At 40.8% G+C, this 14,760-nt stretch overlaps 1 protein-coding gene across 5 annotated transcripts in view; it reads right to left on the reverse strand.

Moving 5' to 3' along the window:
- Nucleotides 1–5,413: 5,413 nt before the first annotated feature.
- Nucleotides 5,414–14,760, reverse strand: part of FRMD4A (FERM domain containing 4A) — a 566,280-nt gene continuing 556,933 nt past the window's right edge. For all 5 annotated transcript variants that reach the window (XM_073619521.1, XM_073619519.1, XM_073619520.1 and 2 more), the window contains one exon: nt 5,414–10,790. In XM_073619521.1, the coding sequence (XP_073475622.1) occupies nt 10,691–10,790 (100 nt within the window). In that variant the 3' untranslated portion in view covers nt 5,414–10,690. The remainder of the gene's footprint in view (nt 10,791–14,760) is intronic.

A 14,760-nucleotide genomic window follows, 5' to 3' on the forward strand; every position in this document is an offset into this window, starting at 1 on the left:
TAAGCTTCAGTCGTTGTTCAAGTATTCTGACAGCTGCAGGTGCCGGCTGTCAGTATACATTAGCCAGAGCGGGAGAGTCATCCATCCACACTGTTTAGCCTAAATAGGGGATCTTTACATGTATGTCCAACTTTAGGTATTAGGGAGGTGTTCGGTTAGTCTCAGAGCGAGAAGTTGGCAGGTTCAGAGGAGTAAGGTTTAGGGAGCAGCTTTCAGTAAAATAAGATGGAAGGGATGTGCCCATGTAAAAGGCACCCTAGGTTTGCTTGTGTACACCAGCAGCCATGTTGAATGCATGGCCGATGGTGTGCGCTGGGAGGAATAGTGCTAATGTCCTGAATCCAGTGCATCAAACCTTTTTTTTTTCTGTTGGACTTTTACTGAAATGTCATAAGTGACATATGACGTAGTGTGGTAGTGATTTGTCACACCACACTGTGCTGAAAAAAGTACTGCGTGCAAAACTGATCTAATATGTAATCAGGCTTTTTGCCAGGGGCGGCCCATCCATTAAGGGTGCACAAGCGCCGCCCCCCTATCCATGCGTCCAGCCCCCATGCAGGATGCCGGATTCATGAATTCCAATGACGGAGGTGTTTTTTTTAAGCACATGATTAGAGCCAGAGGCTCTAATAGGCTTCAAAAAAAGGTGGGCTCGGGATGCAGAGAACTGCGAACTGAGCCCATCCAGTTGTGTGACAATAGCGATTGAATATTCGCTATTTTTACACTGATTCTCCTCCTGGCCATTCAGGAAGTGGGTCTGAGACCCGTCGAGAAGAGGAACATTCCAATTAGACTCCGAGGAGGAGGGAGGAGATGGAAGCCGCCGTGATGCCCGTGGAGGAGAACAGGGAATTGGGAAGCTGCCCGTGATGCCCGCTGCCTGGGTGAAGCTCAGGGGGGGGGTGTTGCGGGTTACCCGACCGATCGGAGGGAGGGTGGCTGTGGGTGCACTGTTTGCCACCCCCCCAAAAGTAAAAATTACCGCTGGCCGCCACTGCTTTTTGCCTTATCTTACGCTGGGATAGCGCTGGGCAAAAGCTGGTGTCAACAGGTCCTGAGTGTTAAGCCAGCCATAAATGGATAAAAATTAATCTGATTCAGCAGGGACTGACCAAAGTTTGATCCATGTATGCGCACCCTGGTTGTACAAAGGTCTATCTACCAAACGACTTCTGTGCAACCTGCCTGTCAGGTTTTTACCGATCGATCAGTGCCACCGGCTATAGCTAGCAGCCCTGATCATTGTATTCGGAAGGTGGGGATGTTTCCCTGCTATCAGAACACAATAACACAGTGGGAGGATTCCCCTATTTACACTGAATTATCTTTTTTTTTTTCATTCAACCCACTGCTTTAACGAAAAAAAGTGTATGGGCTGCCGTAGAGTCATATTAACTAAGGGAAAGGTAGCGGTTAAGAATGTTTTTAACTTTTTACATTTGTTGCAGAAGTTCATGACATAAACTACTTTGGGTTTTAAAGTACAGGAGTATTGGTTATATATGATAAGACATCATACAGTATAACCCAAACACAGTTTAGGGGGTATGATCTAGACAAGTGGTCGGTTTTCAAAGAATAACAATAATGTTAAAGTTCCAAATGTTGGCAAACTCAACAAGTTGGGGGCGTCTGACAACCTAAAATTGTTTTGTCTTTTAAAAACTTCATATAAGTCCCCTTTGTCATCATGGGGAAAAGTTTATATAGTGCAAAAAAAAGGAAGCTTTTGGAAGAAAGTGACTTCTTAAAACGCCATTATGAGGCTGAAATCACACACAACATTGACAGTTGACAAACTGGAAACACACTGGAGAACATAACAATGGGGAGGTTATCAGCAAAGTTAAATGCATTTTGACACTCTAAAATCCTTAAACATTTTATTGTCACCTATTTATGTACATAACAATTACTGCAACAGATGGAGAGGGAGTGCTCAAGTAATTGTATATAAACTAACCCAAGTCACTTGGTCAGATTCTCCTATATCTATTATAAATATTGGAAATCGTATAGAAATCCTAAAAGAGCAAGCTTACTTAAAGTTACCCAGACCTGCAGGGCGGCTGATGAGATATAAGAGGCTTCTACCTACCACCAAGCTTCTGATTTTCTTTTTAACCGGTTCAATACCAGGCCTTTTCACCCCCTTCCTTCCCAGACCAATTTTTAGTTTTCAGCGCTGTCGCACTTTAAACGACAATTGTGCGGTCCTGTGATGTTGTACCCAAACAAAATTGATGTCCATTTTTCCCCACAAATAGAGCTTTCTTTTGGTGGTATTTGATCACCTCTGCGGTTTTTATTGTTTGCGCTATAAGAAGAGTGACAATTTTGAAAAAAAACACAATATTTTTTACTTTTTGCTATAATAAATATCCCAATTTAAAAAAAAAAAAAAAAACTATTTTTTTCCTCAGTTTCAGCCGATACGTATTCTTCTACATATTTTTGGTAAAAAAAAAATCGCAATAAGCGTATATTGATTGGTTTGCACAAAAGTTATAGCGTCTATAAAATACGGGATAGATTTATGGCATTTTTTTAAAAAAATTATTTTTTTTTTTTTTTTTTTACTAATAATAGTGGTGATCGCGATTTTTTTTTCGTGACTGCGACATTATGGCAGACACATCGGACACTTTTGACACATTTTTGGGACCATTTACCTTTATACAGCGATCAATGCTATAAAATTGCATTGATTACTGTGTAAATGTGACAGGCAGTGAAGGGGTTAACCACTAGGGGGACACAAGGGGTTAAATGTGTTTCCTAGGGAATAATTCTAACTGTAGGGGGAGGGGACGCACAAGGGGAGGAGACCGATCAGTGTTCCGCTGTTCTGGGAACACAGATCGTTCTCCTCTGAGCTGACAGGACGTGGATCTGTGTGTTTACACACACAGATCCACGGTCCGGCCCGGTTAACGGGCAATCGCGGGTGCCCGGCGGACATCGCGGCCGCCGGGCACACGCACCGGGTCCCGAGCAACGCGGCGGGCGCGCGCCCCCTAGGCGGCCGGGAACCCGAGGCCGTCATATGACGTCCACCCAGGATGGGAGATCCCATCTGTGGACGTCATTTGACTATAGGCGGGTAGGGAAGTGGTTAACAACTTGAAGCGACACTAAACTCTGGTTTTAAAAAAAGGTTATATTTTGTACTGCATTCTTAAACCAAAAAAGTACCTTTTTTATTTTTAGCCTGCTCCAACCCTCCAATTTCTTTCTCCATGGTCCCACTGTATATAGGAACCATTCCACTCTATTTTGCTTAAACCTATGGTGGATTAGGGACTGTTGGGATTTGTAGTGTGCACAGAGCAGTGCACTACTTGTTCCAAATGAAAGCAAGGGGGTAAAGGGAAGGTTCAGGGGTTCACAGAGGACATTACAAGGAGACAGAAATGCGGTAAGAGACGATTTAATGAATAATAGATTACAGGGCCATTAAGTTGTGTATGTGTTTGGATTATTTTTGGAGAATAAGGATATCATTTAGTGTTACATAAAGTTAAATAGATTCTGTCACTTTCCAATTCAGGGTTTTTCTCCTTAAGCAATGGAGAAGTGGGGAAGCACTAGGAAGGTGAGTGTAAGAAGTTGGTTGGAAGGCTGGTGGACTGAATGGAAAAAGTGACAGTTAAATCTAAATCTACTCCTCATATTGGTTTCCAGTTATTTTTTTACAGGTGAAGTCTGAGAATCATCTGGAGTAAGTGAGGAGAACTTGTTGGAAAAAATGTAAGATCTTCTCTTGTAGGTGACTATACATGTATGCAAAGGTCCACTCATGGTGGGGCTAGAGGCTAGTGTAAAGAGGGAAGACTGGCCAAGTATTTTAATGTGGGCTTACATCACATTGGCTAGCACAAAAGAGAGCAATGGAAGCGCATGGCCTGAAGGCTCATGTAGTGAAAGAGGCTCATTTACTAAAGGGGTCAATAGTCGTCCCCCCCCCACTGGCTATATTTCTGATATAAAGTATTTTTTATTCTCCTATTCTGCATGTTAGCATTTTATCTGCATTTCCTTCTGTAGTTAGTTAACCACTCTTGAGCGTACCTTATGTAGCGCTGACAACTGTTGTTTCTAGCTCTATGTGTATTATTCAGTACAATAGTCGTGTTAGTGCCATCTTGTGGACAATTGATAAAGTACAATAAGTTTATGTCTCAGGATTTAGTGACACGGAAGTGATTCATTGTTTACTTTGGAACTGTAGCTCTGACCCACCCACAATGCTCCTGGACAAAGTCAGAACTGAACTGCATTGTGGGGGGATATAAAAGGGTAAGCAGCGGCCATTTTAGGTCTCTTGTTCCTGGGACGCGTGGCCTGTCAGCAGAACTCTGTGGGTGTGTGTGTCCCACAGGGTTGCGGCCTACCTGGCGAAGGAGCAGAGCAGCTGTAGTATCCTGCCATCGCATCGTAGTGAGCTGGACAAGAGACGTGATTGTTCCGGAAGACCCGTGGGGAGATAACCGAGGACTCCCGGTCGTTTGTGAACAGAACAGTGTGACGGCGATGTGGTGCCTCCATACGGAACTGAGAATTGCTGAACCGGAGACATTCATCTGCTTGGATCCTGTGTGGTGAGAGGGTTAAAACCCAGAAGTTTATTTGAGTATTACACACACATCTTTAGAACTGTACAGAGTGTTGCCGGGACTGATAGTCCCACGGAACAAGTTAAGTCGGAGAGCATTGCATCTGAATAGACTTCAGTGTTCAAGAGCGGATGTTAGATGTTTGTTTCTTCGTATAAAGACACCTAGTTACCCTGTTGGATTACAATTGTTTTAGTGTGTTATACTACACTGCGCAACACCCAGGAGGAACCCATTGTGGATTACAATTATAAAAGCTAGCGAAGACTGAAGACGTCTGGACTGCCTTTTTCATTGCAGGGCCCTGCATTTTAGTATAGTGACTTTAAAGTCTAGAGCAGAGGGAACTCCCGGGTATAGATTCATACCAGTATATACATATACATTTCTGTGATTGTTATTGATTGTCATAATCCTTTCTTATACTATCACACTACGTTGGTGTGATAGTATATTCTTTGAAATAACTCTTTATATAAATATATTACTTACTCAAAGAAAGAAGTTATTTTTGGTCATTATTGAAGTTTGTGTGCAGTGTTGTCATTTCTCTTACAGGTGGAGCTACCAGCACCCAGGTAGAGGTAACCCTAATTGTAAGTGTATATTGTGGGTTAAAGTTAATACTCATATTGTTTTAACACTGCACTACAGTTGTGTCAAGGGGAGTGAACAATTTAAGAAGGGTGTAGAGCAAAGAGGACAGGCCCGCTTAAACCAGCAGCTCCACCGTGAGTTGTTGCTACATGTATTATGCAATATAAAATAAATCAATAAAGAAAACACCAGGCTTTGATTTTAAAAATGCTTTAATAAGGAAGTGTCAACAACACTGTTTTGCAAAATGTAAAGGTACTATACAAATTCTTAATACAAAAAGAATAAATTAATGGCAGAATTCTTTTGAAAAATTCTGCTACTTTTCTACAACATACATATTTTTCATTGATTACAGATGAACAGAATAAAAAAAAGTAACTTTACATGCTCTATAGTCTTGTTTAGGCGCAACCTAAATTATTTAACCCTTTAGCAGACGAAAAAGCGAGCTGTACTGCTGGCCCAATTGTCTCCTAATGGGTGAAGCTAAAATCCTTTTTTTGTTTTTTTGTTTTTTAATTTTATTTATTTTATTTTTTTTTTGCCTTTTTTCACAACTTGTATTAAAACTATCGACATTAATATATTTAAAACTTTACACCTAGTTATCTAAGCAGTAACTGGTCATCTTGGTAGCACCTGAAAAAAGAGGTTTGCTATTTCCCCAACTAAAACTAATACTGGGTGAAGTAAAACCATATTTGACTTCCCAGTTTCTCTCAACTGCTTGTAAGAAAATAACTTGCCTTACAGTATTTTGTACACCAGATAGTCTGGCTATATAAAAACAAAAGCGTCCCAATCGAATAAACCAGTAGTATGTTAAAGTGTTATAGGAACAGCAAGAGGGATGTATAATTGCTAGTTGCAGATTTTGTTTGTTAATTTGGGATTTGTCAGTTATTATTGGAAACTATAACAAGGTACCCTGGAAATATAATGTTTGATGGCTGACCTAATTTATGTGGACATAAGGACTTGCTTAGTAAGACAATGTCCATACTGCAGGTACTTGTACAATACAATCAGACCTGATCACTAATCAGACTTCAGGCCTGCATGATGTTTTGGCCACTGTTATGAAACACTAGTAGTTCTATACAATTATGTATCATTTAAGTGCTTGTTATCATGTGTTGAAAAAACTACTTTTATTATGAACAATCTATCCTAAGATTTAGATATAAAGACAAGTTAATGCCATGAGATTTTATGAGCCATTAGTGGTCAATATAAGGGTGAAATGTTTTCCCTAACTGTCATTACCCTAAGTAACACATATCTGAAATATCCAGATATTTTTGTATGACTTGTATCTGAATTTTCCTATCCATATTAACTAAAGGCGATTTTCAAGTAAATTAATTTTGTTCATCTAAGAAACCGCTTCCAGTGCAGGAAATTATAAAGTAAATTAATTGAATATAGAGATACAGTACCTGTTTTACAGTACTTCATAAATGTGCATAATTTCGGATGTCTCAAGTTTTGTATTGTATGGCCACATTTTCCCAGATGTGTAATTACAGAGGCTGATTGGCAGTTATTCAGCAATACTTAAATTAAAGTAGACCTTTTAGCGGCAAAATTAGCACAATAAAGCTATACCTGTATAGACACAGTATATAAGGTGTTCTTAGAGCCACATGGTATTATTTTAATATATTTACCTATTCTTATATGTGTGTGGAGATGCCATCATCTATGTAGATATACAAATTCATGTGTATTCCATAAAGTAGAAAATCTTTACCGGCAAAGATAGTTTGCTTAAAAAAAGATTTTGGAGCTGCAGAGGTACCTGAAGTGCACCACACATTCCTGTGTCCGAATAGTCACATGCAGTGTAGTATAAAAAAACTATGAAGAAGGACAAGCAGAATTTTACTTTTAATGATAATGTTCGGTTTTGTGTGATAGGTCTCAGTGACTGCTCTTGTACACAAGGCAATTTAAGGTAAGATCAAATGGATTACTGACATCACAACATATCTAACTGCATTCAGGTAGGGGCTTGTGTCAATTGGCTTTGGGCTTGTTCCAAATAAATCTTTCAGAATTCACTGACAGGTGCATTTGACCTCCTTCAGACCGCAACCAAAAGCTCTTTGACAGAGGCCCTAAAACTGGCCAAAGACAATACAATCTCCTTTTATAAGTCTTTGGCCTGATGAAGACACCTGTGTATTTTTGACCTCTGTGTGATTAAAGAAGAACTATAAGGTAAAACTTTTTTCCGTTTTTGGATAGAGTAAGGAAGGGTAATAAACCCTGTCAGATGTTTTTTGCCATCTGTGTCCCATTGGGGATATTTACATTTGCTTCCTGTCCCATAGCCAAAACTGGAAGTGAGAGGAAATCTTTGCAAATTAGGGGAAACCCTTGGGGCCCCCCAGGTCACCAAACTAGTGTCCTCATTGGTAGATTATCTCACTTTTCTGGGAATAATATAATTTGGGATTTTCTTTTACTTTCGATGATAATGGTAAACACGACAAATGGAGAGAGTGAATTACCCTAACGCTGACACAGACAACAATAAAAATCCCTCTCCACTCTATACAAAACTAAGAAAAAGGTTTTTACTTTAAAGTGTAAGTTCACCTTTACTGAAAATATGTAAGGTGAACTTACACTGGACGCCCTCCCCATCCCCCCCCGGTCCCACTATACCGGAGTTTGGCGATCCCCCGCACTGACAGCTCGTATCCCCACTGTCCATGGCTTTCTCTCCTCTTCGCCCATGGTGACAGGATGCAAGTTCTGATTGGTGGGCGCCACCCATGTGACGGCGCCGACCAATTAGAATGCTCCTAAATGTACCTCCTGATGAGGTACATTTTGGAGATTAAGCTACGGGGATTTCTAAACCCCAGATCGGTGAGGCGGTGACCCGATGTGTCAATGCGGGTGATCGCCGCGCTCCAGGTCAGCGGGACTGGGGGGGGGGGGGGCCTGAGGAGGGCATCCTGTGTAAATTCACCTTTACAGATTTTTCTGTAAAGGTGAACTTACCCTTTAAGTTACACACTAAAGTACATATTGTTTTCTTTGCGCAGCAATTGCCAGCAATGCTTTAGCAATTTACAATTATTTGTGGACCTTGCCTAATTTCAAACTAAAATGTACAACAAATGTACACTATTTAAGGTATTTCAGGAAATGGTTACAAGGTACAAATATATTATTTCTTGCTTTATTAATTTGGACCACAAGTTAATGGGGGGAATTTATCACAACTGAAGCAGCTGTGCATGGCAACCAACAGCAGCTATCTTCAGCTTGTTCAGTTAAGCTTCGAAAATGAAAGATATAAGCTGATTGGTTGCCATGCACAGCTACTTCATATTCTGGTTGCTCCAGTTTTGATCTTTTCCAAGTTTTCTTATTTGAAATGGATAGTAAACTCCTGTTATAGCAAGGTTTGTTGATGAGTAAACAGGACCCTATCGGTTCTTGTTAAAATTCCTTCTAACTAAAGTCAACCTTGAATTTAACAAGGCAGCATCTCCACCAAAGAATTTGCTGGATAAACAAAAGTTCTGAAGCCTTGCTGCTAATAAAATACTGTGCAAAGCTGTAGATAGCACTGTGAAAATATGATTTTTGCATAAACAAGGCAGCACCAATATGTATTGGAGTATAAAATCTCAGATCAGTGAAACACTTCCGTGCAGTACATTGTGACAACTTTTAGCTTTTTTAAATTTCAGTGACTAATAATTTATTGGCTGTAGAATATTTTGATGGTCCACACAAGTAGCTAAAAACAAGAGCGGTATTTTTAATACCCTTATTTAAAATAAGTGCTGTGGTCATTTTAATTAATCATTGACAATGTTCCCAAATGATCTGTGAGACTGATGAAATTGACCTCTAGAGGAATTATGGTTGCCTAGTATTTGAATACATTATTTAGGTTTACAAAAAAAGTTTTTTGTTTTTCTTTTAGGGTAATTGCAGGTTATTCTGCCAACTGTTTTGTTAATTCACAGTGCTTGTGCAAACCAAACTGCTATGAAAAAGAGTCAAGTCTCACAAGTTCACTAGAACAACCGTTCATCTTAATTTGGCAGCAGAAGCACATTACAGGCATGCCGTTCTTATAATTAGATTCAGTATATCCGGGTAAGAGTAGTTGGAATATAGTGGTTTTGCAAGTGTAATCATCATTACAACACAGGTTAAACCTTAGGCAACTCTACAGCAATTTTCTGTAGTGCGAGCATGAGTAAAGATTGTCCCGATTGATCCTGGATTCCTTTTGAATTGCTCCTTTTGGAACTGAATTGCTCCAGATGGCACAAGCCTGACTTATGTAGTGCATGAAATTGGACCAGAAGTTGTTGTGTTTGCATTAGTCTTCACTTTTGTATTGATTGCTAGACCACAGTCTTGAAATTAAAGAAAAAAAATAACAAATCTCTCAGGACATTTTATATAGTTTGTGTTTTAGATTTTAGTTGAAAAAGCTTTGTAAATGCGAATCATTTTGGAAAAATGCACATCGGCAACTCCCTGAATAAGGTAAGACTGCCACTGAACAAGTGCTATGCATCAGTTCTTAAAATTTGTTATCACCATTCTTGTTATATGGTGGATGTTTTTTCAAATTTAAATTGTGGGTCTCAACATCAGAATGTAAGGGAACTCACAAGACCAGATTTTCACATACGGAGATTTACCATGTCATCAATAGCAACAAATGAGTGGTTTAAGATGATCTACAATCCATTGTGCACTGCTAAAGGCAGCTCTGTTAGTGACATCAGTTACCCCAGACTTTATGAAAGAAAACAGCAATTGGCCTGTCTAGAGACACCACGCATTCTTCATCCATAGGGTTTACACAGCCATTATTTCACTTTATATGTCGGGTTCTAAAGAGTCACATCTAGATAGGAAGCAATTTGCAACCTTCCTGATTTATCTTTGGTTAGAACAGAACTGACCACAATTCACAGACAATTAGCCAGTTTTAATACCTAAAAAAATAAGAAGTGAATTAGGAAATATAGAATAGTAGATTCCCCTGAAAATAAGACAAACAACTAAAAAAAAAAAAAAAAAAAAAAAAAAAAAGCTAGTTTTTACTAGTGCTCTGTTGGCCTAAACATCAACTCTTTGATATTCTTATTTAGTTTCACTTCCTTACAAAGATAATATTTGTGATTAAACAGTGATGATTTTATTACCGAGTAATAGAAAAGGATTTCGGTGGAGTATGAAAGAGTCTTTCACAGTTTCTCAATATACATAAAGCAGGAGGCACGTGATAGTCAGTAGTAGCAACGTGGTTCTCCGGGAACAGCCGTACGTTTAGAGATGGGGCTTGAACTGGTTTCCTCGCTCGCAGGTTTCAAAATGAAAAGTGCTTGTAGCTGAAGCTGGTGTGGGATGATAGTGCATCTGGGTAAGGCAAATGAGAGGCAGTGAGGTGATCTCCGAATGGCGCTGTGGTAAAGGGGTCACACTAAAGTCCCAGGCTTGGCTTTTTCTTGTCCGTACCACTGGACATCAGGTAATTCAGAATACAGAGCAGAATCTAGGTAGTAACTATCGTAGGTCCTGTAAGAAATACAAACTGCCGTGATTATAGTGTACATAGACAAGTGTACAAACAAATATATAACGGACAGCCATCCTACTTCTATCAGATGCCAAATGCACTGCTAGGCTGTCAACCAGATAAAGTGGACCTATAGCCAAAACATTTGTTTTAGAAGCGCAATAAGCACCTGAACCGCTGACAGCTTTTTATTGTTCTTTTCCCTGCTACGTTTCCGGTTTGGTAAAACATTGTCCCCAGTACAAAAAGTGAGGGGGAATTTCAAATGAACAGCTAAATTACATATATGGGAACAGGTAGCTCTGGAAGGATTTGCAACTCTAGTCAGTCATGTGGTGCAGGTAGCACAGCCAGGATGGGACCTCACTCTTTTTTACTACAGCTGAGGAATACTGTGTTGAATAGCACGATGTAATGCTACAGAGCTTTGACTGATAGTCAGCAATAACATCCAGAAAAACACATTTCAAAAAAGTTATAAATTGATTTGCATTTTAATGAGTGAAATAAGTATTTGACCCCTTCACAAAACATGACTTAGTACTTGGTGGCAAAACCCTTGCTGGCAATCACAGAGGTTAGACGTTTCTTGTGTGCCACCAGGTTTGCACACATCTCAGGAGGGATTTTATCCCACTCCTCTTTGCAGATCCTTTCCAAGTCATTAAAATTTTGAGGCTCACGTTTGGTAATTTGAACCTTCAGCTCCCTCCACATATTTTAAATGGAATTAAGGTCTGGAGACTAGCTAGGCCACTCCAGGACCTTAATGTGCTTTTTCTTGAGCCACTCCTTTGTTGCCTTGGTTGTGTGTTTTGGGTCATTGTTATGCTGGAATACCCTTTCATGACCCATTGTCAATGCCCTGGCTGAGGGAAGGAGGTTCTCACTCAACATTTGATGGTACATGGCCCCGTCCATCGTCCCTTTGATTGCAGTGAAGTTGTCCTGTCCCCTTAGCAGAAAAACACCCCCAAAGCATATGTTTCCACCTCCATGTTTGACAGTGGGGATGGTGTTCTTGGGGTCATAGGCAACAATCCTCCTCCTCCAAACACGGTACGTTGAGTTGATGCCAAAGAGCTCGATTTTGGTCTCATCTGATCACAACACTTTCACCCAGTTCTCAACTGAATCATTCAGATGTTAATTAGCAAACTTCAGACAGGCCAGTACATGTGCTTTCTTGAGCAGAGGGACTTTGCAAGCACTGCAGGATTTCAGTCCTTCATGGCGTAGTGTGTTACCAATTGTTTTCTTGGTGACTATGATTCCAGCTGCCTTGAGATCATTGACCAGATTCTCCTGTGTAGTTCTGGGCTGATTCCTCACAGTTCTCATGATTATTGAAACTCCACAATGTGAGATCGTGCATGGAGCCCCAGACCGAGGGAGATTGACAGTTATTTTGTGTTTCTTCCATTTGCGAATAATCACACCAACTGTTGTCACCCTCTCACCAACGTGCTTGGCGATGGTCTTGTAGCTCATTCTAGCCTTATGTAGGTCTACAATCTTGTCCCTGACATCCTTGGACAGCTCTTTGGTCTTGGCCATGGTGGAGAGATTGGAATCTGATTGATTGCTTCTGTGGACAGGTGTCTTTTATACAGGTAACAAGCTGAGATTAGGAGCACTCCTTTTTAAGAGAGAACTTCTAATCCCAGCTGGTTACCTGCAGAGAAGACACCTGGGAGCCAGAAATCTTGCTGATTGATAGGGGATCAAATACCTATTTCACTCATTAAAATGCAAATCAATTTATAACTTTTTTGAAATGTGTTTTTCTTGAAAATTTTGTTGTTATTCTGTCTCTCATTGTTAAAATAAACCTACCATTACAATTATAGACTGATCATTTCTTTGTCAGTGGGCAAACATACAAAATCAGCAGGGGATCAAATACTTTTGTCCCTCACTGTAGGAGAAGTTGTCCCTGAAGTTTGTTTGAAGTTAAGTGGCCATAATTTCCAATACCTATCCAAGTTCATATCCCTTAATAAAACAAACAAAACAAAGTCACAGACTGTTCTCTGACAGTGAGTGCCTGTGGAAATTCGGTGTGCCTGGCTGTGCAGGGTGGGGGATCCCCAATCTACTTGCGGCTCTTTAGCGGGTGCGCTACATATGCAAAATAAACAGCAGTCTTATGGTTCATATAGACAGGTGTTCTTGTCAAAAAGCAGCTTTTTCCATTTAAATGCAGTGCTGCTCAAATGTGAGAGTTCAAACGAAAAACACAGCAAGACAAGATAAGGCTATGTTTAACCTTCCTGGTCTGCACTTTAAATGCACCTTAAAGGGAAAAAAAAATGCTGCCAGCTTGGAGGGCTGCTGCCATAATGTGCAAATTTGCACATCTTGGCACACATACCTAACAAGTGTGGCCTTCTCCAGTGTTGTGCAATTTTGGCTTCCATTGCCACTATCTCCTCTGCTGCTAATGTCAGGTTTTCAGGCATCCCCTGCAGCCATTGATGAAGTAACTCCTGCACATGTGCACAGGAATTACTTTGTCCATTCTCAGCATCTTACAGATGCTCAGAACGCGTCAGAAGCACACACCCCACTGCATGTGTGTTGTACAATGTACACAGACTATAACACATTGCTAGGGGAAAGAAGACATTTTTTTGACAAAGGAGAATTTGCAATGTGTCTTCTGCCAAAAATCCCAGAGTCCAGAAATGTATTTGTAAGAGTTTAGCTGTGCTTTAATGGAACATGCTGTGACCAAAGCAGGCCAAATGCAGCCTCTGGGTGGCCATCTACACCACTACATTGGAGTCAGTAGGAATCCCCCGAGATAGGAAGGCTCAAAACTTTGAGCCCGACAACATAGGGATGCAGCCGCCCCGCACTCTGTGTTTAAAACAATAAATAAAATGTATTTATAAAAGGGGGTAAGGCCGCTTTAAAAAAATTAAAATTGGGAATAGGCAGGAAAACGGTGATCATATGACGTAGGGGAATTTTCTGGAATGTCATGTGATCTGGTGGAAGGTTCCAAAACAGTGGGGCTCATTATATAAAGAGGCCCCGCTGAGGGAATATTGCCAGCTGGTCAGTGTCGGCACAACAAGCTCCGCACCTTGTCGCAAGGCATGTTATGTGGTACGGTCACCCTTTATATCTAGAGGGAGGAATTGCATTTATATTTATTCAGTGGTGCTATTTTAAGACTTAATGTAATATGCTTTTATTTATTTAAATAATAAAATCAATAAACATGCTGTGGCAGGGGCGTCGATAGGGGGTGGCTTTTGGGGCTATAGCCCCAAATCTGGGGCCAATAGCCCCGAGTCTCTGCAGGGGTCTCCAAGGGGAGGGGAGGCTCTGTGGGGACCCTTATGTAAGTGGGGGGCTCTCTGGGGACCCTGATGCAAGGGAGATGCTCTCTGGGGACCCTAATGTAATGGGGGCTCTCTGGGAACCCTGTTGTAAGTGGGGGGCCCTCTGGGTACCCTGATGAAAGGGGGAGGCTCTCTGAGGACTCTGATGTAAGGAGGAGGCTCTCTGGGGAACCTGATATAAGGGGGGCTCTCTGGGGACCCTGATGTAAGGGGGCTCTCTGGGGACCCTGATGTAAGTGGGGGGCTCTCTGTGTATATATATATACACACACACGTATATTACTATATATACATGTGTATGCTTGCCCAAGCGTATGACTTTCTTTACTACGCTGCTATGGGCTCTAGCCCCAGATCTTTTGTAGACCTAGCAACGCCCCTGCGCTGTGGCCAATTTTATGCCATCAATTTGTTGTGTGTCGTTATTTATTAAATTAAATATTGGTGTATTCGGAAGAGGAGATGGTGCAGCCTGAATTCCCATGCATTTGAAGTGCGTTTAAATTGCACCTCGAATGCAGGAAAGCAAACGCCTGTTTACATGAGACCTTAGTTGGCTGAGAGGTCTTTAGCTGGTAAAGGTGGCCATACAGTAGTAAAATTTCATATTAATTGC

The sequence above is a fragment of the Aquarana catesbeiana genome, linkage group LG03, assembly GCF_042186555.1.
Source record: "Aquarana catesbeiana isolate 2022-GZ linkage group LG03, ASM4218655v1, whole genome shotgun sequence".
NCBI lineage: Eukaryota > Metazoa > Chordata > Amphibia > Anura > Ranidae > Aquarana > Aquarana catesbeiana.